Source organism: Podarcis erhardii, assembly GCF_964252035.2.
Source record: "Podarcis erhardii genome assembly, chromosome: 7".
Lineage (NCBI taxonomy): Eukaryota > Metazoa > Chordata > Lepidosauria > Squamata > Lacertidae > Podarcis > Podarcis erhardii.
In genome coordinates, this window is record NC_138511.1 from 19245161 (window position 1) to 19271127 (window position 25967).

Consider the following 25967-nt stretch of genomic DNA (forward strand, 5'->3'; position numbering starts at 1 on the left):
GACCATAGACCATGTTGGCTGGGGCTGATGGGAGTTAGAGTCCTGGCAACATCTGGAGGGCCATACATTCCCTACAGTTAATTTGCCTCCACTCTTTTATACTCCCAAGCCATTGCTGAGAGCCATTCAGTCATTTGTTTGTGTGAGGCAGGGGTCAGGGCTGGGGCAGCCGAACTTTTTTGGGGTCAGAGGATCAAGAGCCCTTGGAGCGCATTAAGAGCAGCTGTTCAGGCTCACAGCAGTGGGTGGTGACCATGCCGTGGTGTGGTGTGTGTGTGTTACTGCAGTTGAAGAACCTGACTTGAAATTGAGATTATTTGCTTGCAGGCATAGCTTGCCTTCTAAAACCAGGAACAATTAGCACCCTTGTTTGCCAAAAAGGTCTTCCCATCTCTGGGAAGATTTGCTTTCATGGAGGTGCTGAGGTTTAACTCTGTCTCCCACCCCTCTCTTCTGCTTGCTGTATAATATATCTGGAGCCCTGATCAGTTAACTGCAGGGCTGGGAAGGGATTCGACAAGAGAAACCAAACCTGCCTTGGATTTCCCTCCACTTTGGGTGATTTCAAGGTATATGGTGCTTTGAATCGGGCACCACAAATTACAGTGTCTGTGAACACGACACCCCCGAAGCACTCTTTAAATGCTCAGGATCATTATTTGTAAAAGTCTGAGGGAAACAAACACTGCCTCTGCACCATATTCCTTCTTTGTAAAGCATTAACAATACACTACGCTGTTCAGGTCACTTGGATCACTGCCTCAGGTGGAAAGAAACCCCCGTAATTGGGAGTGTAGTGTTGCCACAGGCCATTAGACACCTGTCACTTGTAATTCCATCCAGGATGGAAGGTGGCCTCTGTTTAATAGTGCATTGCACCATCCCCTCCTTTTCTCCTCCTACTCCTGGAAGGCTTGTATGCTGATTCAAGAGGAGGAGTCCACCCCGCTCTGGTAGTCACTTCCATGTTTGGTTCATCAGATTCAGCACCAGAGTTCTTTGGATGGCCTAGTGGGAAACCTGGGCAAAGCCTGCCCCAGGTGTGCTTATCTCTCTAATCCAGGGGTTGACAATCTAGTCCCTACTGCCCACTAATGGGTGTTTCAGGATTCCAGGTGGGCGGTGGGGGGTTCTACGGCACAAGCTGAATCCCCCTTCCATTGAGCACTGGTGAGTGGTAGGGAAATTTTACCATCAAGAAAGATGCATTAGTGGTCAGTAGGTATAAAAAGGTTGACTACCCCTGCTCTAATCTGATAGAAGAGCTGACCTCTAAACAAGGCTTTAACGAGGGCACTTTTGATTTATCATGTGGAAGTGGGGTACTCTGACTCATGCAATGGTAAAAAGCTTTGCTTTAGGATAGGGGTCAGCAAACTTTCAGCAAGGGACCAGTCCACTGTCCCTCAGACCTTGTGGGGGGCCGGACTATATTTTGAAGGAAAAAAATGAACGAATTCCTATGCCCCACAAATAACCCAGAGAGGCATTTTAAATAAAAGCACACATTCTACTCATGTAAAAACATGCTGATTCCCGGACAGTCCACAGGCCAGATTTAGAAGGCGATTGGGCTGGATCTGGCCCCCAGGCCTTAGTTTGCCTACCCATGCTTTAGGGCTCAGTGCTGATTTGTGGAGAGAAACAAAGATTTCCGTGCCCTGGAAAGGTTTGTGGTTCTAGCCTATGCCTTTGGGAAGGTCAAAATGATACATATGAGCTGCATTAGTGTTGGATTGACATCTGCTGAAAAGGTTTGAAAGCCTAGAACCCCATCAGCAGAAGATGCTTCCTTGATTCCCCCCTTTTTTCGAAGGGCTAGAGAGGTAGTTAAATAATGCAAAGTAAACTTTGGATTACAACAACACCTATATGAATGTAACATTACAAACTAACGGGGGCGGGGGGGACTTGTCCCAAGTAGCTTCCAAGTTATATGAGAAGCTAGTGCTTTGGTATTGGACAGTGAAGAGGCAGATGCCAAGAGGCAGCATGGCTGGACATGGGAAGTTGGTGATTGGTGGTGAGCATCAGGCTGTGCCGACTTGCAGCTTTGGACAATTTAGAATTGTGTTTTATTGTACCACACATTTCCAAAATGGGTACGCTTCTGTGCAGCGCACAGAACTTGCTTTCATAAGCTGAGAGTTGTTAAGAGACTGCTGTTCCCTCCAGACAGCTACAATTCCCAGGGTTCCCTGAGAAGAGGACTTGATTGTTAAGTGCCTTTGGGAAGTGTAGGTCTGGGAGGGGATTAGGGGTCTCCTAACAACTCTTGATACCCTTTAACCCTACAGCTCCCAGAATTCTTTGGGGGAAGCCATGACTGTTTAAAGTGGTATTGTGGTGCTTTAAATGTATGGTGCAGATGTGGCCTCGCCTGCTTGCTAGTTGTCTTTATCCTGCTCGTGTTTAAGGGGCAGCCCATCATGCTTATCCCCTCCCTTTATCCCAGTTGGCTTCTATTGTCTTCCCCACCCCACTTTTTTTGCATTTCAAACCTTTTCCTGGCTTTTGTCAAAACAACTTGTCACAATAGCAAAATTGATTTACTGCACACCACATGCATCCCGATTTGCTTACAGCCCCTTCTTTCAGCATGAAAAAACTGGTGGAGGGCTTTGTGAGTTCTAATGTACAAGGCTGCTAAAATGACTGCCCTTCCCTTTGGTTTTAGTCAGATTATTTGGGGTTACAGTTGTTGCTTCAACTCCATCACCGCCACTAGACCCGTTTATTTTGCAGATTTTCACCAGTGTTAACATAAAAAGAGGGGCCTGGCTGCTGGATCAGGCCCTAAGTCTCTTTAGTCCAGTATCTATGAACAGCACATTTTTTATTGGTTCTGGCAGGGAGGCAAGTGGGTACTTTCTGCAGCCCTCAAGTGGCATTGAGTGGTTTCTATTATTTAAAAATGAGGATGATGGCTTTGAGAGCAGAGAAAACTGCCTTATGCTACATCAAATTCTTTGTCTCTCTAGGCCAGGATTGTCTCTTCTGGCTCTCGGCCCCTTTTCCATGGACTCAGGTGGCAAGTGGTCTTTACCATCTCCTTCTGACCCTGTTTAGCTAGAGATGCCAAGGATTTGACTTCCTGCAGGCAAAGCATGTGTTCTGCCTCTTAACTACTGTCCCACCCATTCTTTCTCAAATGGCCAGGCTCCTTTTCACAGCTGCAAAATACAGAGTTGCCACTGAAGAAGGGTAGCCGCCCCTTGTTGAATTGTTCTTCCTTTATACTGTGTAGTGAAATCGCCTCCCCACCCAATCCCAAAAAATCACCACACTGTGACATTTAGGGAAGAACTTAGGGAACCCACATATTTTTGTCACATGGAGCTTTCTTTGTTTTTGGGGAGGCCAACATTGGTTCCAGTCACCTGGCTGGCAGAAGAGGTGTGGGAAAGCCATTGCATCTTCCTTTCTCTCCCTGCTGGCAGTCAGATAATTAAGTGCTGATATATTAAAAGCAAAACACCCTCCCTGGCTCTTGGCACCTGCACCTGTCTAATGCAACAAGATTGGGATTCTTGATGGAGGGTAGAATTGCTGGCAATCCAGCCATAGCATTCCTGCAATAGGCAGTCATGGGGATCTTGGTGGCATTTGCAGACGCTCTCCGAAACGTTAGCATGCTTGTTCTGTGGTCCTCCGTTGTTCTCCCACACATATCCCTCTTGGGCAAAAGCAGCTAAAAAGCATTTTCCCTGGATTGCATATTGCTGCTTAGAAAAGCAAGACCCTGCCAGTTTTTGGATGGCAATCAGAAGGCCTGAGGTGAAAATGGTAGGGGCAGGAGAGATTAGCTGAACAGAGGGGTGGGGTAGGGAGGAGGGGCAGGGAGAGCTATTGCATTCTTGTAGGCTGCTTGCCTCTCATCTTTAGCAGATGGATATGAGGACACTGTCATTTTTGCTTTGGCTATCCAGAACCATTTAAAAGGATCTACATGGATTAAAAGGATTTGTGAGGATCCATTCCAACAATGGCATCAGCAACTATATAAACAGCAAACAGGGCAATGGGAACAAACCCTGGTAACAGTGAGTAGGGGAATTTTTATATTTAGCTTTGGCTAAACAGAAGGTGGGAAGATCACCTTTCTGGCAAGGATTTCTTTTTTAAATAGTACCTTCCTGGGTTAGTATGTTGTCCTAAGGTGATGATTCTCAAATGTCAGATAGCGGAAGGGATAGTCCCCTCTGTCACGTGCCCCAAGTTGAAATTTGAGGCCTGTTTCACTCATGCATCTGCAAAATTTCTCTTCCAGAGGTGGTTGGGGGGGGGAACCTTATCAGTTGGCAGAGCCCCACCACCCCGCACTGTTTCTGCATGAATCTCACTGTTCTGGGTGTGATTGGAGGGAGACAAACTCAGAGTAGTAACCCAGGCAGAGAAGCTGTGTGCTGTCTCCTGGGAGGACAGGTAATTCAACTTCATCGTTGTATGGAGGGACAGTACTCTGTCATGGGACTGAGGTCAAAAACAACGACACTCCTTGGGGATGCAGGGAGGGCAGCTGCTCCCCCCCCCCCCACATCAAGTAAATAAATAAAAATATCCAACTGACCAATTGTGTCACAAAAGACTCTGTTCTGGGTTCTGCTCCCCCGACATAATGCTTGTCCCCCAATAAATCCTGGCTACTACGCCCATCAATCTTTTCTTTTTACCTGCTCATGTGGGTTTGTGGTTTGTTTTGTTGATTTGGTTTTTTTAAAAAAAAAAGAAGGAAAAGAAAAAGAAAGAAAGAAAGAAAGAAAGAGAGAGAGAGAGACAGACAGACAGACAGACAGACAGACAGACAGACAGACAAACTACCTCTGTATTCCATCACAGCTCATTGCAAACCACTTTTTTTGGAAGCCTCCCTCCCTCCCAGCCCACCTTAGATTTTGATATGGCATTGGTGTGTACTGCTTAGGGGGTGGGGATTTTTTAATTATTATCCCACATCTCTTGTGGACCCATGATTGACTGCACTGGGGACCGCTGGAAGGTGATGATTGACAAGGAAATGCAGATACTTGTGTGGGTAATTTTGATCTAGGGAAACCTGTGTAATCAATGCATTACAGGAACTAGGCCAGGGGTCAGCAAACTTTTTCAGCAGGGGGCTGGTCCACTGTCCCTCAGACCTTATGGGGGAGGGCAGACTGGTTTTTTTTTGGGGGGGGGGAAATGAACGAATTGCTATGCCCCACAAATAACCCAAAGATACATTTTAAATAAAAGCACACATTCTACTCATGTAAAAACAACGGGCAGGCTCCACAAATAACCCAGAGATGCATTTTAAATAAAAGGGCACGTTCTACTCATGTAAAAACATGCTGATTCCTGGACCATCTGCGGGCCAGATTTATAAGGTGATTGGGCCGGATCGGCCCCCGGGCCTCTGGTTGCCTACCCATGAACTAGTCTGTCAATTCAAGGCCACTGCTGGACCCAGCCTCCTCTTGATAGAATTGTGCTATGCTATTAGTTTTGTTTTTAATTATATTTTGAGTAGCGTCCTACTTTTTATTGCAGTATTGTTTCACAAGCAATATAGGCTTGAATTTAGATATCATTCCACTAATGTTAATGGTGAACAAAAATGTTGATTTCCAGAAGAGTAGTAGTGTTTTAGTTTGCTGCAGCAGAAACAACAAAGGGTTTTATAGCACCTTAAAGACTAACAAATTTATTATGGCGCAAGCTTCATCATATGCATGGATGTGTAATTCCAAATTGACAGGCATATATACACATTTGGGTGTTGTGAAGAAGAATGAGGTTGGAAGGAAACTAATATGAAAAGAATGGCAGTGACTGTTACCTGGAACCAAAATGGTGAAAGTGACTGTTTGACAAGGCAGAACATTGGCATAGCACAAACAGCTTGGCATTGGTGTGCTAGTTAACATGTAGGGCTAGTGTTCTTTTATTTTACAAAAGGAAAAACCGAAAAGCAAGAGCAGCAATAACTCTTGTAATCTCTGGTGAAGCTTCAAAGAGAGTTGAAGATAAGGAGCCGAGTTTGCTTTCAGTACTATGTAATTCTAGTTTGACCACCTTGCTTCCCTCCTTACCTGCTTAGGTGACTCAAATAGGAGAGCAAGACTGTCCCATTTTTTAATCTCCCGCCATTTTAAGCAATGTGGTACAACACTTGAGAAATGTAGTAAAGAAAAGGCTCTCTCTCTCTCTCTCTCTCTCTCTCTCTCTCTCTCTCTCTCTCTGTGCTACTGAAAGCGGAAAGTTCCTGTTTGAGGTTATCAGGATTTCTTTTGTTTGCGTAGGTGCCAGCTGTTAAGTGCTTTGTAGCTGGCTGGGTGCAATCCTCATTTATGGAAGGATTGCTTGCCAAGGGGAAGAGCGAGAGCACTTAGCAGTTAAGGCACACTCTCTCTCCTCGAGTGCTTATTTCTTGGGGAGAGAGGGTGGATGCCCCATAATGGAGAGCAGGAAGGCTGTAATTTGGGCCTTTGTTCAGGCTTCTGATGGGTGCTCTGGCCCAAGACAATCATGTTAACACAAAACAAGACGCCCGGCCCTTCTTATTATATGCTGGGAAGGAGGTGATTTCTGAATGTAGCTGCTTCTGCTTCTGGGGAGTGTGTAGGAGGGGGGCGGGTGGGAATCTCAGGCAGTAATAGGATCACATGCTCCTGTTCTGGTAGTGTTAGCTGCAGGCCCTGGGGAGTGCTGCAGAGAAGTGGTGGGGCAGTGGGCTGCTGAAGTTTTCAGCTCTTCCTGTTCTGGGAAATATCTTCTCTGGATCTGAGGAAGTGCATCCCATGGTGTTAATTACCTCATTCTTAAAACCCACCTTCCCTGCAAAGCCATAGGCACAGCCTCCTGGTCTCTGTGCCCTGCTGTAACTGAGACTTAAGTGCATGCAACAGAAAGAATTGCATATGCTTCCCCCCTCTCTCTGCCTCCCCTTCCTCATATTTGAACCTGAGGCCTTCTGCATGCAGGGCAGGTGCTTTGCCACACATCTAAGGTCCCCCTTCTCCTTGCATCCCAATTCTCACCGTGTTTAGCCCACTCTCTTCAGTATGACTGATGTCTGAGTATGCACATGCAGAAATGAAGATTAACCAAAAGTAGTAGCAGTTGGTGGGGTAGTAGTGTGTATGTTATTTAATATTCTAAGAAGCATCTCCTTGTGGAATTCTTCAAATTGAGATAATATCCAGGAGTTGCGCAGAACTCAGGAGCCAAAAAACACCTTGACAGTAACCCCCACAGGCCAGTCATCAGGCTCATCTTGCCTCCCCTGCTGGGCATCAGTGGCTTCTATGCATTCCTGATTCTATCTGCAAAATTACACAAGGGTGATTATAGTTTTGTCACCTCACTCACACACATCCCTGCCTTTGTGTGCTGTTGATTCACCCTTCCAGCACAGCAAGGGAAACAGAAGGCATTTGGTCTGTTTCTCTGGCATATTTGCACCCGGGCATAGCAGACCCAGAGTTATTTTATTTTATTTACGCAGAGCCTAATTGGGCTGAAATCTCCTATGGTTAAGTTACAATCCTCTGCCCTTTCGCTTAGCAAGCAAGCATTTGAACTCCTAAGCCCCGGAGGTTTAGCTTCTGCTGGCTCAATTAATTGTTAAATGTTCCCTTTATAATAATTATACATCGATGCTTTTCCTTGGTACCCGCCAAGGAAATGGCTGAAACTGTTGTTCAATCTGAAATCTGCTCTTGGATTAAAAAGAGAATCTCATTTTGAAAACCAAAAAGAGAGCAGAGGAAAGCTGTTTGGTTATGGGTGGGTTTTTTTTTAAAGCAGTCTAACGGTATTTGAGTTGGAGAACATGAGTGAAATTGAAATGCAGGCATTTGGCTCTCGCCCTGAGAGTGATTGGCTTGTGTTTGACATTGACCCATGTGTTTGTCTTGCTTCCAGATATTGCCTTCTATTTGTTCTGACAGCTTCACCAGCTGAGAGAGGCAAATGTGCCAGAATTAAAAAGAAGAGAGAGAGAGAGCGCTAGATTTTTTTTAAGCAACTAGGAACCTGCCGCCAAAGATTTAGCTATTCAGCTTGAATCAATATATATATAAATTCCAGCCCCAGTTCCTTGCCTCACTGCCCTTTCTTGTTTTCCGCCAACCACACAGAGACCCCCCCCTGTCCTTTTAGTCCTGTGTCCCTCTAACTACGCCTTTCTGTTTGTCTGAGAATGGCTGTGATTATTATCAGCATTCTGTGACTCGCTCTTCCCTCTTGGTAGCTTATCAACATGCCATGACATTCCAGTAGTTGAGCCACTGATGGTGGCGAGGCTCCCACTTAGCTAGTGCCCAGTTTATTATGGATGTGGTAGGAGCTGCATAAGGAAGCTACCTTATACTGAGTCCGAGTGATAGTCTGATCTGACTGGCAGCGGCTCTCCAAGACTGTAATCAGATCTTTCTTGCCCTGCTACCTAAGGAGATGCCAGGGACTGAGATGTCTGGCGCCCTTCTCATTCAGAGCATTTGCCCTGCTGCAGAGGTACGCCCTGTTCCTAGCGGCAAAAGCCAGTTATGATGAAGTTAACTATTCATTGCCTTTGGAGCCATTGGAGGGTCAGCAGGAGGAATCTTGTTTGCATTGTAAGTAGGCTTAGGAATACAGGAAGCTGCTTTAAATCAATTCAGACCAGTGGTCCATCTGGCTCAGTCCCTTGGGGAAAGGTCATGGCTTCTGCAGGCCGAAGGTCCCCGGTTGAATCCCCAGCATCTCCAGGTATGGCTGGAAATCCCAATCTGAAATGCTGGAGAGCTGCTGCCAATCAGTATAACCATACTGAGCTATAAGGACTAATGGCCTGACTTGGTATAACGCAGCTTCCTGTGTTCTGTATGTGCTCTTGACAGGCAGAAGTTCCCCAGGGGTCTTTCCCAGCCCTAGCTAGAGATTTCAAGATTTGAACCTGGGACATTCCACATGCAAGGAATGTGCCCTGCTACAGTCCTGTGCCCCCTCCCTGGTGCTTACAGCACAACTAAAAGCAAATCTGTGTTTCTGTCTAGTGGCAAGATGCAGCCACATAGCAGAGAATTGTCCCCACCTTGAGGTGCTAATTCTTCTTGCGATATGGGAGCGTGCAATGTGATGTGTCCAGAGGGATGAATCAGTCTGCTTTGCTTCTGGGCTATGTACTGCCCCCCCCATGGAAGTTGGATGCTCGGTCCTTCAGGATGAATCAGTACTCTAAAGAATCCACGTGAAAGCTATCTCCCCTCCCCCTCCCCCCTTTTTAAATAAAGAGAGCTAACCAGAAATCCTTACACCTGCCCTATTACTAAAACCAAAACTGCACATTACAAGGTGAAAATCTCTGCCACTTCTCTCTCCCCCCCACTGCCAGTGTTCCATCCCCCCCCCCAACCCTTATGTGGCAGGCGTTGTTCTGGCTCTTAAAACATGGAGCAGCTGTTAATGCATGACAGATGGCGCCTCTCTTAAGGGCTGATAAATGGAGGTTGATCCTTAAAACCAGCTCTTTTAGCTTTCTAGCTATCTGCACACACATATATATTTCATTAAATAAAGCAAACAAAATCCTGGGGAAGGAGGGAGAAGGCAAACTTGCACGGGGAAACAGTTTATAATGTTGATCTTAAATGTTGATTCAGAATCCCCCCCCTTTTTTTGGCATGTTGTTGGTTTGCTAAGCGCCCCCCGCCCCCCCAGTTTCCTTTTTTTTGTTTTATGGGGAAATTTTCATTTCCAATGAAGAAGTGGGTGATTTTTATTTACTATGTTTATATCCCACCTTTCCTCCAAGAAGCTGAAGGTGTTGTACATTTGTTCTCCCCTGCCCCATGTTATTGCCACAACAACCCTGTGGGGTAGGTTAGGCTGAGAGAGAATTTGTTTAGAAAATGTGTTAATTGCTTTATATTCAGAAGAACCTCAAAACTTAAGTCATCAAATACTAGAGACCAAAATTTCAAGCACGATGAAGTCGAGGTCAAGTGTCAAAACCATACACAAAATGGAGATCAAGTACAATGCAGACACTCAGATCACTATACAATATAAGAATAGAAAATAGTTTAAAGATCTCAAAATAATATACAAAGTGCAGGTCAAATACAATACAAAAGAACTCAAAGCAATATACCAAAGAGAACTCAAAAGACAATACAAAAATAAATAAATCTTGAAACAATATACAGAATAAAAATATAAATATAGGCAGCCCCCCCTCATTTACACATTCTCAATATGTGTGTGACCGTGTAGATGCGCATTGCGCTGAACCTGGAAGTGACCCGGAAATGTCATAAAGATGTCACTGAAACATCACTAAAAGGACAGAGTGGGGGCGGGGGCGGAATGGGGTGTTTGCAGGCATTTTCAGCGGGTTTCAAATATACATGATTTCACCGACATGTATGGTGCCTCAGAATGTAACCCCCGTGTACACTGGGGCCTGCCTGCACAGTACAAAATATTAATGATCAAATGAAAGCCGTTTAACTCTTTTTATTGAGTTTAATTAATTCTTATGGGCTTTTAATTTTGAATTGTATGACTGGCAGAAGATCACAGAGTGAGCTTCATGGCAGAGTGTGAATTTGAACCAGGGCAGGCCCATCCATGAGGCTTTGTGAGGCAGTGCTTCCCCTCATCCCCAGCAAAGATTCAGCACAATTATCCTCTGAATCTGTATAGTGTTCCACTTTCATTGCATTTTGAACAACTAAACATGTGTAGTGGGTAGGGGGAAGCATAGTTGAATGGCAGAACGTAGGCAAAAGGCCCTGTTCCAGTCCTTGGCCTCTATGATCGAAATAATCTGTGATCCCCCAGGAGGGAAATGTAGCCCTTTGGCTGCCCTACTCCCAACACTAGAACCTTTCAAGTGCCTTTTTCTGCTTTCTCTGAAAAACTCCACATTGTGTTATCCGTGTGCAAATCCCTTCCTCGATATATGCCACCCCCGGTCTGGAAAAGTTTCCCCTCCCCTCATGAAGACAGTACCGAGGTAGATGGACCAATAGTCTGGCACAGTATATGGAAGTGTTCTATGTTGCAGAGTGGCAACTCCAACAGAGATGCAACAGGCAGGCTCCACTGTGGAAGGATATTTTGAGCCATTAGTTACTGAATTATTTCATTTATCACTGTGCCCAGCAGTTCTGTCTCTTTCCATATACAGCCCGGTAAAGGCTGCCATAGGTGGTGGTTTGGAGTCTTTCAAGTGAATACAGCTTATCTCTTGTTTAGGCTCTCGGTCCACTCTGTGACTTCATCCTTAAGAGAGAGTGAAATGTGTGTTCCTGCTCTCTGAAGTGTCACATCTTTGTCTAGACAGGTGTCTTGGCTCTTATGATTTTTCTTTCCTTCCCCCCCCCCCGAAAACTGATGACAAAAGGGACTGTGCTGAAGAGAAAATAACTAAAAGCTTCTGCCGTATGATTGGCGTTTGAAGCAGCTGTGCTAATTTTGCAGTGAGCCCCATTACAGGCTTTCCTTGTATAGAAAAGTGTGGGAATCCATTTGTGGCTCAAACAATAGCCGCTGCTCCCCCCCACCCCCTCTCAAATCTCGCAGTCTCTTATTTTTTTAAAGGAAAGTAGCACTTAAGCCTTTTAAACACAAAACACCTTGTTGAAAGGTTGCAAGGCTTGATTATAAAAACCCTGGGTGGATGGATAGAAAATTGCTAGACAAGAGTGGAGAGCAAGAGATTGGGCGTGTTGGCAATGAATGGACCCAGAGAAGATGGGTCTGTTTTCTCAACAGAACAGCGTGGAGCTCTTCTCCACTGGAGACCTCCAAATTGCTGAGGTGGTGTCGGCCCTTAGCTAATTTGGTCATGAGTGCCTGAGTGCTGCACGATGGGCCCTTTGATCACTTGTTGTCTCTTTGTCTTCTTGCTTGGTTTCGTTTGTTTATTTATATTTACTTACTAAATTTGTATCCTGCCCTCCCTCCCAAAGGAGTCCATTTGACTCTGGATATTATGGAGTCTGCTAAGGGTTATGATTCAGATGTTTATGAGAGTCTATATCCCTTTTCTTTCTCTTTTAGCTTGTCCTTTTAAAAGAAAAACATCCCTTTACTGTTTGTCTGCCTTCTGTGCTGTTGATGATCGCCGCTGAGGGTTATCATTTATTTCGTGCCAGGGGCTGCATAAAACTGAAAATGCATCCAGGGCACTTGTAGATGGATGGACTGAACAAGGATGCACTAGAAGCTGAAGGAAAAGAGGAAAAAGTGAGGCAGGTTGATGGGTTTGTGAGCAGAAGCTGGCTGCATTCATGGGCATGGTAGCTCACTCATGTGGACGGCTACAGTGGGTAAATAGAGGAAGGGCTATACATAACTCAGTGGCGTTGCATACAGAAGGTCCCAGGGTCAATCCCTGGCATCTCCAGGGAGGATCTTCTGCCTGAAACCCTGGAAGCCACTGGTAGTCAGTGTAGAAAATTCTGAGCTAAATGGACCGGTGGTCTGACCCAGCATTAGGCAGCTACCTTTGTTGCCTTCCAGGCAAGGCAAGGGCTTGTGAGTTTCTCATTTGTCCCACCTGGCCTTCGAGCTTATTATAGCTCTTAACACTGGGCAGGAAGCGGGGAAGAAGACAGCCATTAGATCAGTGCTGTGGAAGCACTACTCGGCGCTCTTGATGGCTGACAGTTGGCTTGTTTTGCTTCCTTTTGGAACCAAGGTATGCCCAAGGCAGGACAGCTTTAAGCTGATGTGGTGGGGCCCAGGAAATTGGAATGGAGTGTGGGGGAAAGCTCCCCGGTGGTTCTTTTTAATTTGTAAGGCTATATATGTTGCCAGTGAAGATCAGCAGGAAAAGCCTTACTCCACCTCTAAAAGCTTGCCCAACTTCTGTTATGGGTTCAAAACCTTTGCCAGGCACTGTAAGTAACCTCTGGACTTATCTGTGAAACCTGAAAGTTTCAACTTAGCCTTCTAGGCACAATTTTGCTTTGGGTACCATGGTAAGGTGAAGGTAAAGGGACCCCTGACCATTAGGTCCAGTCGTGACCGACTCTGGGGTTGCGGCCGAGGGAGCCGTGGGTACTGTGACTTCACAGCAAATCTGAGGACATTTATTAGATTTATATATGTCAATAGCCATGGTAATCAGACCTTGCAAATAAACCTCCAAACTTACTAGCCCATAAAAATGCTCGCTACCCCACTTAGTCACCCAGACCTGTATTATTATTATTATTATTATTATTATTATTATTATTATTGCCATCACTACTATTGCTACTTTGTATACTGCCCTTCCCCTGAAGATCACAAGGTGGTTCACAATATTGGTAATTTTGCCATCTTAATAAAGATCAAACTCTGTGTCTCATTGTACAGAGGCAATTTATGCTCACTGTGGAAACTAAATGTATTAGCCTATAGTCATGCCATTGTTTACTGTTAGGGGGGTGTTGTTGTTGAGGGGATGAGCACACTTAAGATGGCACAGTGGTTTCCTGTTGGATGTCAGGACCATTAAGTCTTCTCTCCTGGTTGTTTGCCGGAAAAAAATAAAATAATTTCCTTTAGCACTGCTGTGAGAATTGAGGACCAGACGCTCTTAACTTGCCTCCTTCTCCTTCCCCTTTTACCTTTCAGCTGTCAGCAGTTTGCATGAAAATTGAGCATATCTGTCAGAACTGGAAACAATATACTAGATCAAAATGTACATTAGTCTTGCAATGGGAGGCTTATAAAATAGCATGCATCAGAGGCATGGCGGAAAGAGTAGGAGAAAATAATTGGAGTGGGAAATCATGTAGCTTGATGCTGGGACCAGGGAACTGTTGCTTTCATAAAATGGGGAGCTCCAGACTACAATTAACTGTCATTAATTTTGTTGAATAGAAATATGTTCCATTTACTGTACAATCAGGAGCCAGGCTTGAATGAGTTTAAATTGATGAAATCTAAATTATACTGACAGTCCATTAAACAGCAGCAGCAGTAGCAGCTTTCCCTTTAGAAAGAAAATGGATTCTCTATGAGGCCAGTTTATAAAAAGAATCATTTTTGTGAAATAAGGAGCACCGTGCAGGCAATTGGTCTGGTATCTTTCAAGGAAAGGCAGCAAATTGGTGGAGCCTTTAAGGAGCAGGAGCAGAGGCCTCTGTGTGTTGTTGTTTACTTGACAAGGAGCCAGCAGTGTTGCTTGAAAATCTGCTTGGCAGGAAACGACTCTAAAAGATCAGACTAGCAATTTGTTTGTTGTCAGCCATGTGGGTGGTGGCGGGGAGGAAAAAGAGGTAAATTTTATACCTCCTTACCTGTCACTCTGGTGACTTCTCTCTCTCCACCCCCCCCTTCTGAAAATAATACAGATTTCCTCATGTGCATCCCTTTTCATTGTCGCATCCTTCCTTGCCTTATCTCAAATGCCTGCTTTGTAAGGAAAGTGGTGCGCTGTTTAAAATTGTCATTGAAAAGGAAATGATCTGTCAGTGCTCCTGCTACGTTTGAGTGGCGTAGTCCCTGTCATTCAGCATTTGGAGTCCTCTCCAAACATGAGGAAGGGGAGGTGTTTGCAAGACATAACAGGGAAAAGCTCTTGGGTTCTATCTCAGTAGGCCTTGAGCATCTCCCAGGGTTTCTGGGGCTAGAAAAATGATTTGGAGTGGGAGGCCCTCGGCCAGAGATGTAGCTGTGTTTACTTTAAGCCAGTGTTTGAAATTCATCCACCCCTCTGGGCTCTCTAGTTGCTCTGGGCCCCCTAGCTTGTAATACTGTATTTTCAGTTGTTGTGACTTGCCCTGGGACCTTGCAGTAAAGGATGGGGAAGAAATCTAATTAGTATTATTATCGCCTTGCCATAATACTCCATGGCTCCCTTGCTTGGCCACTCTGTTTTTGCTGTAAACCTACTCGAGTTGTGAGTACAAATGGTTTAAAACTGTTTTTAATGTTGTATTTTACATTGCTGTGACCCACCCTGAGACCTCCTGGTAAAGGGCGGATAGTACATATCAGTGCTATTTTTCTAGAAAAAGAGATGCTGGAACGCGACATGAACATCTCCCTTGAATGGCGAGACATACCACCCTTTTCTCAGATGCTTGCTTCCTGTATCCCTTGAGTCTGCTCCTATTCCTTAGCTCCCGTAAGTCCATGGGCCCTAAGAGGCAGAGGTTTCTTGAGGCTGAGACTTGTGATGGAGCCTGGAGACTTGAGGGTAGCGTGCTGTGAACTAGTGAGGCTGGAGCCTAGTAGCATGGGGTTTGGGGGCAGAAGAAGGCATGTTGTGAGATGTTTCCTAACAGTACCTTGAGAGTAGAACACAGTGGAATGAGGCAGATAACAGAAGAGGCAGGTGTCAAGTCACATGTCTTGCTGCATTTCTAGGCATTACCAGGGAGGGAGGGGGAGATGTGGGGCTACTTTTCGTGTCCTTTCTCCCATTGCACCCAGCTCCAGCCTTGGTGTGCTCTTCTCTCCTCACCCCGCAACACCTTTTTTGTTGGAACAGGCAGGCAAAGGTTTGAAAGTGCCTGTTGCAAGGGCAGGTGTGTTTAGGGAATGAGCTTCTCTGAAGAAATTAAAAGAGGGTCTTTAAAAAATGATATCAATGGAATGTGGCACTTTAATAATAAAAAGGCACTGTTAATAACTTGCCAAGAGTGGATGCTTTCATTATTGCTATTACCACAGCTACCGATGAAGTTAATTGTCTTGGACTGCTCACAGATCTTGATAAATAGAATTTTGCTGGCCTCCACGCAGCTTAAAGCACAGCAGTGAGAAGGCGCACTTAAATGTCTCTCTCTCTGGCAGTGTGTACATTTGTGAAGAGATCTTTTGTTGTTTGCTTAATAATAAAAGGATGTGTACATGGAGATCTCTGATTATTTCCAGAACATCCCTAAGATCTGCTTGTTCTAGCCTTTCAGTAGAAAATGGCACAAATGGGATATATCATCATAAGTGCAAATGTTATGCAGATTGTTAATTGTGTACCAATAAAATGTGAGAGCTCTGATGTAGCCCTTCAGTGCTGAGCCAGTTGCTGCAGTCTGTTTTGGAGGAAAGTGCAGCAGGAGAGCAGAGAGCTGTGAAAGACCCCCAGGAGGAAAGTGCAGGGCCAAGAAATGTGTGCCTGTCAGCTGAAGATGCTTTTAGTTAGGATTTGAGCGCTGAGTTGGCAGCAGGGGGGTTGTAGATGGTCCATGTTGGTGGCTTTCAAGGAACATTTTTCCCCCCAGGAAGAAAGTGCACCATTGAGAGCCCGAGGCGTTGATCTGTTTAGATGATGCAAGCTTGGACTATTATAGTACTAAAACCCAAGAGGCTCATAATTGGATTGTGTTTAGAGGGTGTGTGTGTGTGTGTGTGTGTGTGTGTGTAAGTAAATTGGATTTCATTTACACTGTGTGTGCATGCACACATACAGGCTTTGAAAGTTTCTCTCTGTCTTCTTTTAAACAGTGTTTTGGTGTTTTTTATTGAGAATGCTGATATTTTTGTAAACTGCTTAGAGATTTTAGTACAATCATATGGTATTAAAATTTTGTTAAATAAAAAATTTAAATTGTCAAAGGGCTGCGGATCTCCTTGCTGTCTTTCTCATTTTTTAAAAAAGTGGCATTATCTTGAATATTTGCCATCAACTTGAAAGGCAGGACAAACCAGTGCTGTTGAAAGGCTTTAAACTCAACAGGTGAGTAAGGGAAGGCGTGCCACATAACAAAATCTACTTTTAAAGCGTCCTTGCATGGCTTTAAAAGAGGACTAGACAAATTCCTGGAGGATGAGCTGTCGGTGGCTACTAGCCACAATGGCTGTCTTCTACCTCCACTGTCAGTCAGAATGCCTCTGAATACCCCTTGCTGGAAACCAAAGGAGGAGAGAAGGCTCTTGTGCTCAGGTCCTGATTGCCAATTTCCTACAGGAATCTGGTTGGCCACCGTGAGAACAGGATGCTGGACTGGGTGGGCCACTGGCTTGATCCAGCAGGCTTTTCTTTTTGTGTTCTTAACTGCTGGATCATATCTATGTCTGAGGACATGTGGTCAGTGGTGTTCATTTCAGGATCAGCCCTGTGTTGTTCCCTGTAAGATGCTGCTAGACTCTAACGCCCATTAGCCCCGGCCAGCATGGCCAATGGTCAAAAAAGAGAAAGAAAAACCATACATATAGAAAAACATCATCAAGAAACAGAAAAAAGAAAAAAGAAATAAAAAAACAGGTCCGACCTTTAAATCACTTACTTACATTCACTTATTTCCTTGACCTCCTCGCACCTCCCATTTTTGTATTCTAATTCAATTAGATATTCCAGCAAATCCTTCCAACTTTGTTTTTATCCTAATAGTTTATCTTAATATACTATAAATTTACATTCTCTCTTTCACCGATTCATTTTTACTTAATCCTTTATATCTTTTCTGCTAAAACCACATAGTGTTTCTTTTCCAACATCTTTCTAACGTTCCTTAATTTTGTAATATTTCTGAAGATAAGCTTTAAATTTCTTCCTCTCTTCCGCCGACTCTTCTCCTTGGTCTCGGATTCTGCCAGTCATCTCAGCCAATTCCATATAGTCCATCACCTTCATCTGCCATTCTTCCCGAGTGGGTAGATCTTGTGTTTTCCAATACTTTGCGATGAGTATTCTTGCTACTGTTGTAGCGTACATAAAAAAAGTTCCACCTTCCTTTCGCACCAATTGGCCGACCATGCCCAAGAGAAAGGCTTCTGGTTTCTTCTGGAAGGTATATTTAAATACCTTTTTCATTTCATTATAGATCATCTCCCAAAAGGTCTTAATCTTTGGGCATGTCCACCAAAGGTGAAAGAATGTACCTTCAATCTCTTTACATTTCCAACATTTATTATCGGGCAAATGATAAATTTTTGCAAGCTTGACTGGTGTCAAGTACCACCTGTAAATCATTTTCATTATATTCTCTCTTAAGGCATTACATGCCGTAAACTTCATACCTGTGGTCCATAACTTTTCCCAGTCAGCCATCATAATATTCTATTATGATAATATTATTATATTATATTATATTATATTATATTATATTATATTATATTATAATAATATTATATTATTTCTCCTCTTCATTTTGGCAGAAGAATGGTTTGGGAAAAACTCTTAAATATTCTGGACGACTAACAATTCCGTGCTAGTATATAGGAACCTGAATTTTTATGCAGCTCTTTGCAGTGCAGGATCCTAAAATCTGGTGGGAGCTCTCCACCTCCACCCACTCCCACCTCCAAAAAGGCCTACAAATGTTGAATTAATTTCTTTTTGTTTTAATACCAATCCAATGTAAGAACAACCGGAAACTGGGGGCATTGCCTACATAGCTGCTGAGGGCTTTGCGACTTCAAGTGGTGATGTGCCAAGGGACCCTTGCTACTTCAAGCCTCCCTCTGTTGGGGATTCTTCACTGGCAGATTGTAGGTAGCTGAAGTGATTAGCTTCTGGCATCTGGTGTTTTACAAGAGCCTTTTTAAAAAATAAAAAAGCAACTGTAGTGAAAGCTTTCCTGGCAGTGGGGTAAAAGGAATTTGGAAACATTAAGGGGAGGGAGAAATGGAAAAGATTCTGTTGCAGAATTGACACCTGACATTGTTTTCCAGTGGCATTGTTTCCTAGTTGCTTCGCTTTAAAACTTCTGTGCCTGTGTATTTTAAATGATTATGGAAATTCTAGTATTTACATATTTCTGAACCAAAAAGGAAGTAGCAAAGGTAGGTATTGATGGTCAGGTAAATTCTGTAAGAAAGAGTTCTCTAATTTTCTGAAGAAGTTCTTATTTTTCCTGTTCTTTTAAATTACTGTTGTGTTTGCATTTTTACCGTCCCCCCCCCCCAAAAAAAAATACATGGGGGAGGGAACCACAAACACAAACCCTCTTGAAAGATCTTAAACAGCTTTGTAGAACCTCATGATATCTGAGTTCATCTCTGTGCTTTAGTGGGCTGAGTCACGAATTTGCAGCTAGCTCTACCAGGATGCATCTGGTGAGTGCAGGTTTGTCAAGCTGACTTGACATGCCAGGAATCTGCTTCCTGATGATGAAGTGCCAGTGAGGTGGAAGTCCAAGGTGTATAGTTCAAACACAGGCTGCAGCTTGACGCTTGAAAGGAGGCTTTGGTTTAAAAGCAGCAAAGGAGAAGCCTCCTGTTCACCCTTCTCCTCCTCCTCTTCTTTTTTCTTTTCTTTTTGCACTGCCAAGTGAGACATTCTGAACCACAGCTTCAGCTATGTTATGATTTTTCACATGTTGGGTCCAGCTGGATGGATGTGACATTTTGATTGCCTGCCTGCCATTCTCTCACCCCAGGTTGTTGGCAAGCGAATATCAGGTACCTTATACTGTCTGCCACTGCAGCTGATTTCCAGGACTGGGATATACCAGTCAGGAGCAGCATTGGTGTGGCTGGCTGGAGGACAGTACTGCAACTTCTAGTGCAGTGCTTATCAGGTGACACAATAGGGCCAATAGGATTCCTCTTGACCCTATAAATTTTCAGGCTTTGGCCAGGCTCCTCAATGTGAGCACCTTATTCTTTTGAGTGAAGACAAAGCCACTTTTTGGATTGTCCCCACCGGCTTACTTGCCTGCTGCATGCTTTGCTTCCAGATCACCACCCTTGACCTCTTACAGTGCTGATTGGCCACCGATGCTGAACTAGATGGTCTGTTCCAGCATGGCTGTTGTGTTCTTATACTAGTTTCTCCCAAACTGTGTTTCAGATTAAGGGACAAATAAGTGCCAGAGGCAGTTGGACCACCTTTTCCAACACAATATTTGTCTACCATAGGGGATGGGTCAAAGCTTAGTGGGAGAGCATCTGCCTTGCATGTAGAAGGTCCCAGGTCCAACCCTCAGCATATCCAGGTAGGGCAGAGAGAGACTCCTCCCCCCAAAACCTAGAAAGCTGCTGCCAGTCAGTTTAGACAGTACTAGGGTAGATGCACCAAAGGTCTGACTTTGTGTAAGGCAGCTTTCTATGTTCCACCTGCATGGTTGAATTAAGTGCAGTATATGGGGTGGCCCCTGTCCTGGTCTCTTTGTTAGTGATGCTGTAAACTGAAATCCTGTATCTAATCATTGACATGAGGTGTGCTTCTCTCCCCCCTTCTCACTGGCAGCATAAAACCCCATCACTCCTATCACAAAAGAACCAGAGGCTTAAATTCTGTCAAATCCCATCTTTGATAATACTCTCAGCTTATCTAAATTCATCCTTCAATGTCTGTTTGTTTTTAAGCATTCCACCCTGTTGAATTATTTTGTGGTATCACACTTAAGCAGTTGCAGGAATTTTATCCCTTGAGGTGGTTGGGCCTCTCTCTCTCTCTCTCTCTCTCTCTCTCTCTCTCTCTCTCTCTCTTCCTCTCTTCCTCTCCAGTGATCGAAGAAATTAATTCCTCAGCATAGGGCCTCAATTTCAGCTTGTGGTATATAATCTTTCAGGATGAAAGACATATTTCCATAAACGTAAGAGACTTTATAGTGAAGATAATGCACTCTTAGAATTGCTGGCTGTAAAGAGATGTAGGAGAGCTATTGCTCGACTCTGTCTCCTTTCCTCCTCTTTTCCCCTCCCACTTCTTCAACAATTAGGTATTAAAGCAATGGGGAGAGAGTGGGAGAGAGAGAGAGCATACAATATATTCTGCATGTGGATTATTCACAGATATGCCTCTTGGCAGAACAGCATGTACGCTTCAGAAAGTGAGCAAGAGAGAAAAGGAAGAGGCACGTCGTCGTGTCCAAACGGTGTCTCAGGAGCCATCTGCAGCTCCTGGGCAAGAAAAGGAACAAAACTAAACAAGGAAAGAAGAGACACTCTTGATTGCCTCACTTGATTGTCCCCACCCCCTTTCTCTTTCCACATCCCCCCTCAATTCTATGTAGTGGGGTTAAATGAGTCGATCAGAGACGGAGGTTGGGGGGAACCCCTGTGAATTTCAGCTAGAGCTGGTAGATCAATTACAGGGGTACCTCGGGTTACAGACGCTTCAGCTTACAGGGTCTGCTAACCCAGAAATAGTACCTCGGGTTAAGAACTTTGCTTCAGGATGAGAACAGAAATCATGTGGCGGCAGAGCAGCAGCAGTGGGAGGCTCCATTAGCTAAACTGGTGCTTCAGGTTAAGAACAGTTTCAGGTTAAGAACGGACCTCTGGAACGAATTAAGTACTTAACCCGAGGTACCACTGTACCTATTGAAACCCTTTAGAATGCCAAGTGAGCCGTGTTTGGCTAGTGAATCTGGGTTAGAGAGTAGGCTTTACCTATTACAATTACACAGGTATGCTTTTCAGTAAGAAAATAATAAAGTTTATTGCCGTAGATGCATAACTCTGATAGAAAAGGTTTCTAGTTCTAGTCTTTAACTAGTCCAGAGGAGAACAAGCTAGTCATTTTGGCTCATTTCTTCTTCTCTCAGGATATTTAGAAGGCGACCTCTCGTCTTGAGGTCTGAGAGGGAAATTGTGGTAGAGGAAGTAATAAACAGGATGCAACCCAAGACTAAAGGACAAGGAGATAGAGGGGGCAGCTGAAGAGGTTAATGATACAGCTAGAGGTCCCTCAATCTTTCTGTTTTAACCTGTGCAAACCCCTATTCTGCACCCAAACTTCTAGTGGGAAGGGAGTATGTGTCTGGGACCCAAGCAGTGGGGTTTTTCCTCCAGGGGGTACTGAAGGGAACGCAGTACCAGCATCTCCTTTTGTTGTGGCATTTATGGTAACCAGTGGCGTAGCATGGGTTGTCAGCACCCGGGGCAAGGCAAGTAATTTGCGCCCCCTAACCCGTGGATTTGCGCCCCCTAACCCGTGGATTTGCCCTAACCCCAGATGTTGCGCCCGGTGCGGCCGGCCCCCCCTGCACCCCCCACGCTACGCCACTGATGGTAACAACTTCATGGTGAATACAAGCACCTATTTTTCCAGGGGGGGGGACTGGTCCCTTGGGGCAAGCAGGGCAGCCTAGGAGTTTGGAAGGAACCTACCTGACCATCCCTCTCAGCAATGAGGTTTCCAGACTGAGGAAAGGCAGGAACTTTTCTGGGTCTTTATATTGGGACAGTGGCATGGGATTAGCGCTCTGGTGTCACCAGACTCCCATCCCACCCTGACCAGGGGATACTGGCTTTGTTGTGCGGTGGTACAGGTTTTCAAGGAAAGAAAGAAACCTGAACCAGAAAATTTCCCAGTGTCTTAAATTGACTTGGGATCTGATTTTTAAGATGTTAATTGCATCTTTAAACACCGTCAGATTTGACTGGTATTGTAACCATTATTTCTGCTACTAATTAATGTTATGAAACGAGACATTTTTAGAAATGGAAACTTTCTCCTGCAGAGAATTATAATAGCAGAATTATTTCTTCTTCTTCTTCTTCTTCTCCTCCTCCTCCTCCTCCTCCTCCTCCTCCTCCTCCTCCTCCAAAACCCCACAACAACTGCAGTTCCCTTCTCAGTTTGGATTAGAAATGTCTCTGCCTGTTGACAAGGAGAGTTCTTTCTTCTGGCTTGAGAAGCCCTGCAGGTTTTAGTCTGAACGGACTTTCTCAAAGAGCCCTGTATTTGAGGAAGTTCCATCTGGGGAACTTGAGTCACCATGGATCATACACACAGACACACTGGATGCTACATTATGTGCAAATCAGCCAGAATGGGAAAACATTTGATGCCTATCTGCAAAAGATTGGGGAGTGTTTTATAGACACTCTAAAGAGGATTTCCTGTTTTCTGACATCCAGTCTGCCAGTGTTAGCCATCTTGAAGCCAATGCAGGTGCTGATTTTGTACAGTCCCCCCCCCCTTTTTTTTTTACTGTGGCTTCTTGATAAATGGGGCACATTTTATGCTATAATAACATATGACAAATATAACCACTTGGGCACCAGAGTTTTTAAAAAAATTGTTGTTGTTGCATTTACAGTGGTACCTTGGGTTACATACGCTTCAGGTTACACACTCTGGTAACCCAGAAATAGTGCTTCAGGTTAAGAACTTTGTTTCAGGATAAGAACTAGGCAGTGCGGCGGCAGCAGGAGGCCCCATTAGCTAAAGTGGTGCTTCAGGTTAAGAACAGTTTCAGGTTAAGTACAGACCTCCGGAACGAATTAAGCACTTAACCCGAGGTACCACTGTATATCCCACCTTTTCCTCCAAGGAGCTTAAGATGGTATGCATGGTTCTTCCCCTCCTCATTCCTCACAACAATCTTGTCAGGTAAGTTAGGCTGAGAGGCAGTGACTGGCTCAAAATCAAAATTCATGGTCAAGTGGGGATTTGAACCCGGGTCTCCCAGGTTCGACATTGTAACCACTATAACACAGTGGCTCTTACTAGCTTACCTCCTTATATCTTCCAATATAAATTGTTTCATAGAAGCAAAAAAGCAAAAACCCATTCTCATCTAATGAAAGAACATGAGTTTTCCTGTCCTCTTAACAAGAGGCAGTGGCAATTAAATCTGTAGTGAAAAATATAGAATTAGGGTGTTTTAGGATATGTTGGTTGTCCAATTTTACAGTAGAGGCTACTTTGAAAGGTCATACAGCATATAAATAACTTGTGCTTGTCATAGGGTAAGTGATTTCACGATTAGGCGCAAAACCAGGTTAGCACTGTTGGATTTTTAATGACTATTTAGCTGCAAGAAGTTTGACTTTGTTTCCTGTCTTCATTGACATAACTGTGTTAGGTTGTGACCTGGTCATTGTGCCAGTTTAATTATGGGGATCACTCTGGCAGTACTTGTTTTTGTGACACAGTTCCCCAGAGAATTGATCCTTAAAACAATATAAAGTGTCACAAAAGCCATATGTGGCTCAGGACTCCAGTACCTTAAGGACTGCTTCTTCCCACATGAACCAGCCCAGACCGTACATTTGTCATGAGGTTCTTCTCCATGTGCCCCCTTAGCAGACAGTGCTGAGAGTGGCAGCATGAGAGTGTTCTCAGTGGTGGCTTCCTGCTTATGGAATTCTCTCCCTAGAGAAGCACGCCTAGCCCCTTTTTTAGGTGCCAGGCAGAAACATTTTTATTCACCTATTTATTCATTTATTTTCTTTGCACTAGATCACATTTTATAGTACTTTTCATTGTGAGTTGTTCATCTAATAGAAAAGGTTGTGTGGTTTCTCTGCATTTTTGTCAGGATAGAGGAACTAGCTGCCATAAATTTAAGATTAACTCTCTTCCTTTCTATTTCTTTTTTAAAGATTGCGTGTATATTGAGAGTCGGCGACCAAACACTCCATACTTCATCTGTAGCATTCAAGACTTCAAATTGGTAAGCAACAGCAATTTTTAAAAGCATAATATTGGGAACTTTTCAAAGACTACTTTTTATCGCAACCAAAACCTTCCTGGCAATTGCTACTCTCCATGGTCATGATTCTTGTTTACCTATCTCTTGTTATTTTTGCATTGTGAGGTTGAACATGGGCTGCTACTAGGTGCCACTTTATGTAATTACTACGGTTACTACAGTGTTATATTCTAGTGCACTTCTAGTAATTTCTCATAAGCTATAAATGTGTGGCACCTGTGGACGATAAGGAAGAAATGACTTACTTTTATGACCTGCACAAGTATGTCCCTCTTGCTTGCATGTTTACCATTGTGGACTTAGGTATGAACATAGGAAGCTATTTCATACCAGGCCATACTTTGTCCATGCATCCTAGCCTCCATATGCAGCTGTAGGTTAAGATCTTCAGCAAAGACTCACTAGGCAAGAACCTTTGGCCCCCCAGATGTTGTTGAACTACAACTCCCACCATCCCTGGCCATTGGCCATGCTTGTTGAGGCTGATGGGAATTGTAGTTCAGCTGTATCTGGAGGGCCACAGATTGTCTTCACCAGAGGGCTTTCTGTGGATACTCCTGCCATCTGAGGTGGGGTGGATGGCAAGTTGGGAAGAGGGCCTTCACATTGGTGGTGGCCAAACTGTGGAAAGGTACCCTGGAGAACTTGGCATCTACCTTACAGGGAGACGGGGGACCTTTTTTTATTTTCCCAAGCACTTTCGGTATAATTTTAACCTTTTCTTATTGTGCTTACATTGACCTTTGATATCTTGCTGACTCTTTTAAGTCGGTTACACTGTCCTCTGTTGTCTTTTATTTGTATTTTTTATGTAACCAACCTTGGGAACATAGCTCAGTGGTAGAGCACCCGCTCCGCGTGTAGGTGATCCCAGATTGAATCTCCAGCATCTGCAGGTAGGGCTGGGAGAGCCTCCCTTTTTTGAAATGCTGGCGAGTCTCTGCCAGTCAGTGTGGACAATACTGGGTCTTGGGCAGAGATGTGTCTTTTCACCTGCTGCAAAGCTTATATGCAGGCACACCGCATGAGCTGTAGCCAAGGATTGCTCTATGGCATACCACTCTGGGGGAGATAAACCATAAGTCCAGGTTCTGATGTACCATATTTTTCGCTCTATAAGATGCACCAGACCACAAGACGCACCTAGTTTTTGGAGGAGGAAAACAAGAAAAAAATTATTCTGAATCTCAGAAGCCAGAACAGCAAAAGGGATCGCTGCGCAGTGAAAGCAGCAATCCCTCTTGCTGTTCTGGCATCTGGGATAGCTGCGCAGCCTGCATTCGCTCCATAACACACACACACATTTCCCCTTACTTTTTAGGAGGGAAAAAGTGAGTCTTATAGAGCAAAAAATACGGTAATTTTAAAGCCGCCATCTTCTCTCCAGGTGCCTGCTTGGTTGCTCATTCTTGCCAAGCCATGGTTTGGCTTAGCATTCTGTGCCAGCTGAGCCTAAGTGTGCTTAGGTGTATTGAGCGCAGGATCCATGTGAACATGATGCCCAGTGGGTCTGCCATTCTTTGCCACCTACATCTGCTGACCACACATGATTTAAGACAGCAGCATTATGTAGGAACTTCCTACCAGCTTGCTTCTGAGGTCAGAAAGAGATCTGTTTTTCAAAAACTTAAATAAAATACACATATTTGGGTGGCCTGTTGC

At 44.3% G+C, this 25967-nt stretch overlaps 1 protein-coding gene across 19 annotated transcripts in view; it reads left to right on the plus strand.

Moving 5' to 3' along the window:
- RERE (arginine-glutamic acid dipeptide repeats) overlaps positions 1-25967 on the plus strand; it is a 344648-nt gene that overhangs the window by 116155 nt on the left and 202526 nt on the right. For 13 of the 19 annotated variants that reach the window (XM_081870748.1, XM_081870742.1, XM_081870743.1 and 10 more), the window contains 2 exons: positions 24196-24266; positions 25139-25201. In XM_081870748.1, coding sequence (XP_081726874.1) covers positions 24196-24266; positions 25139-25201 — 134 coding nt within the window. The remainder of the gene's footprint in view (positions 1-24195; positions 24267-25138; positions 25202-25967) is intronic. The other 6 variants (XM_081870739.1, XM_081870745.1, XM_081870740.1 and 3 more) reach the window with 1 other exon arrangement.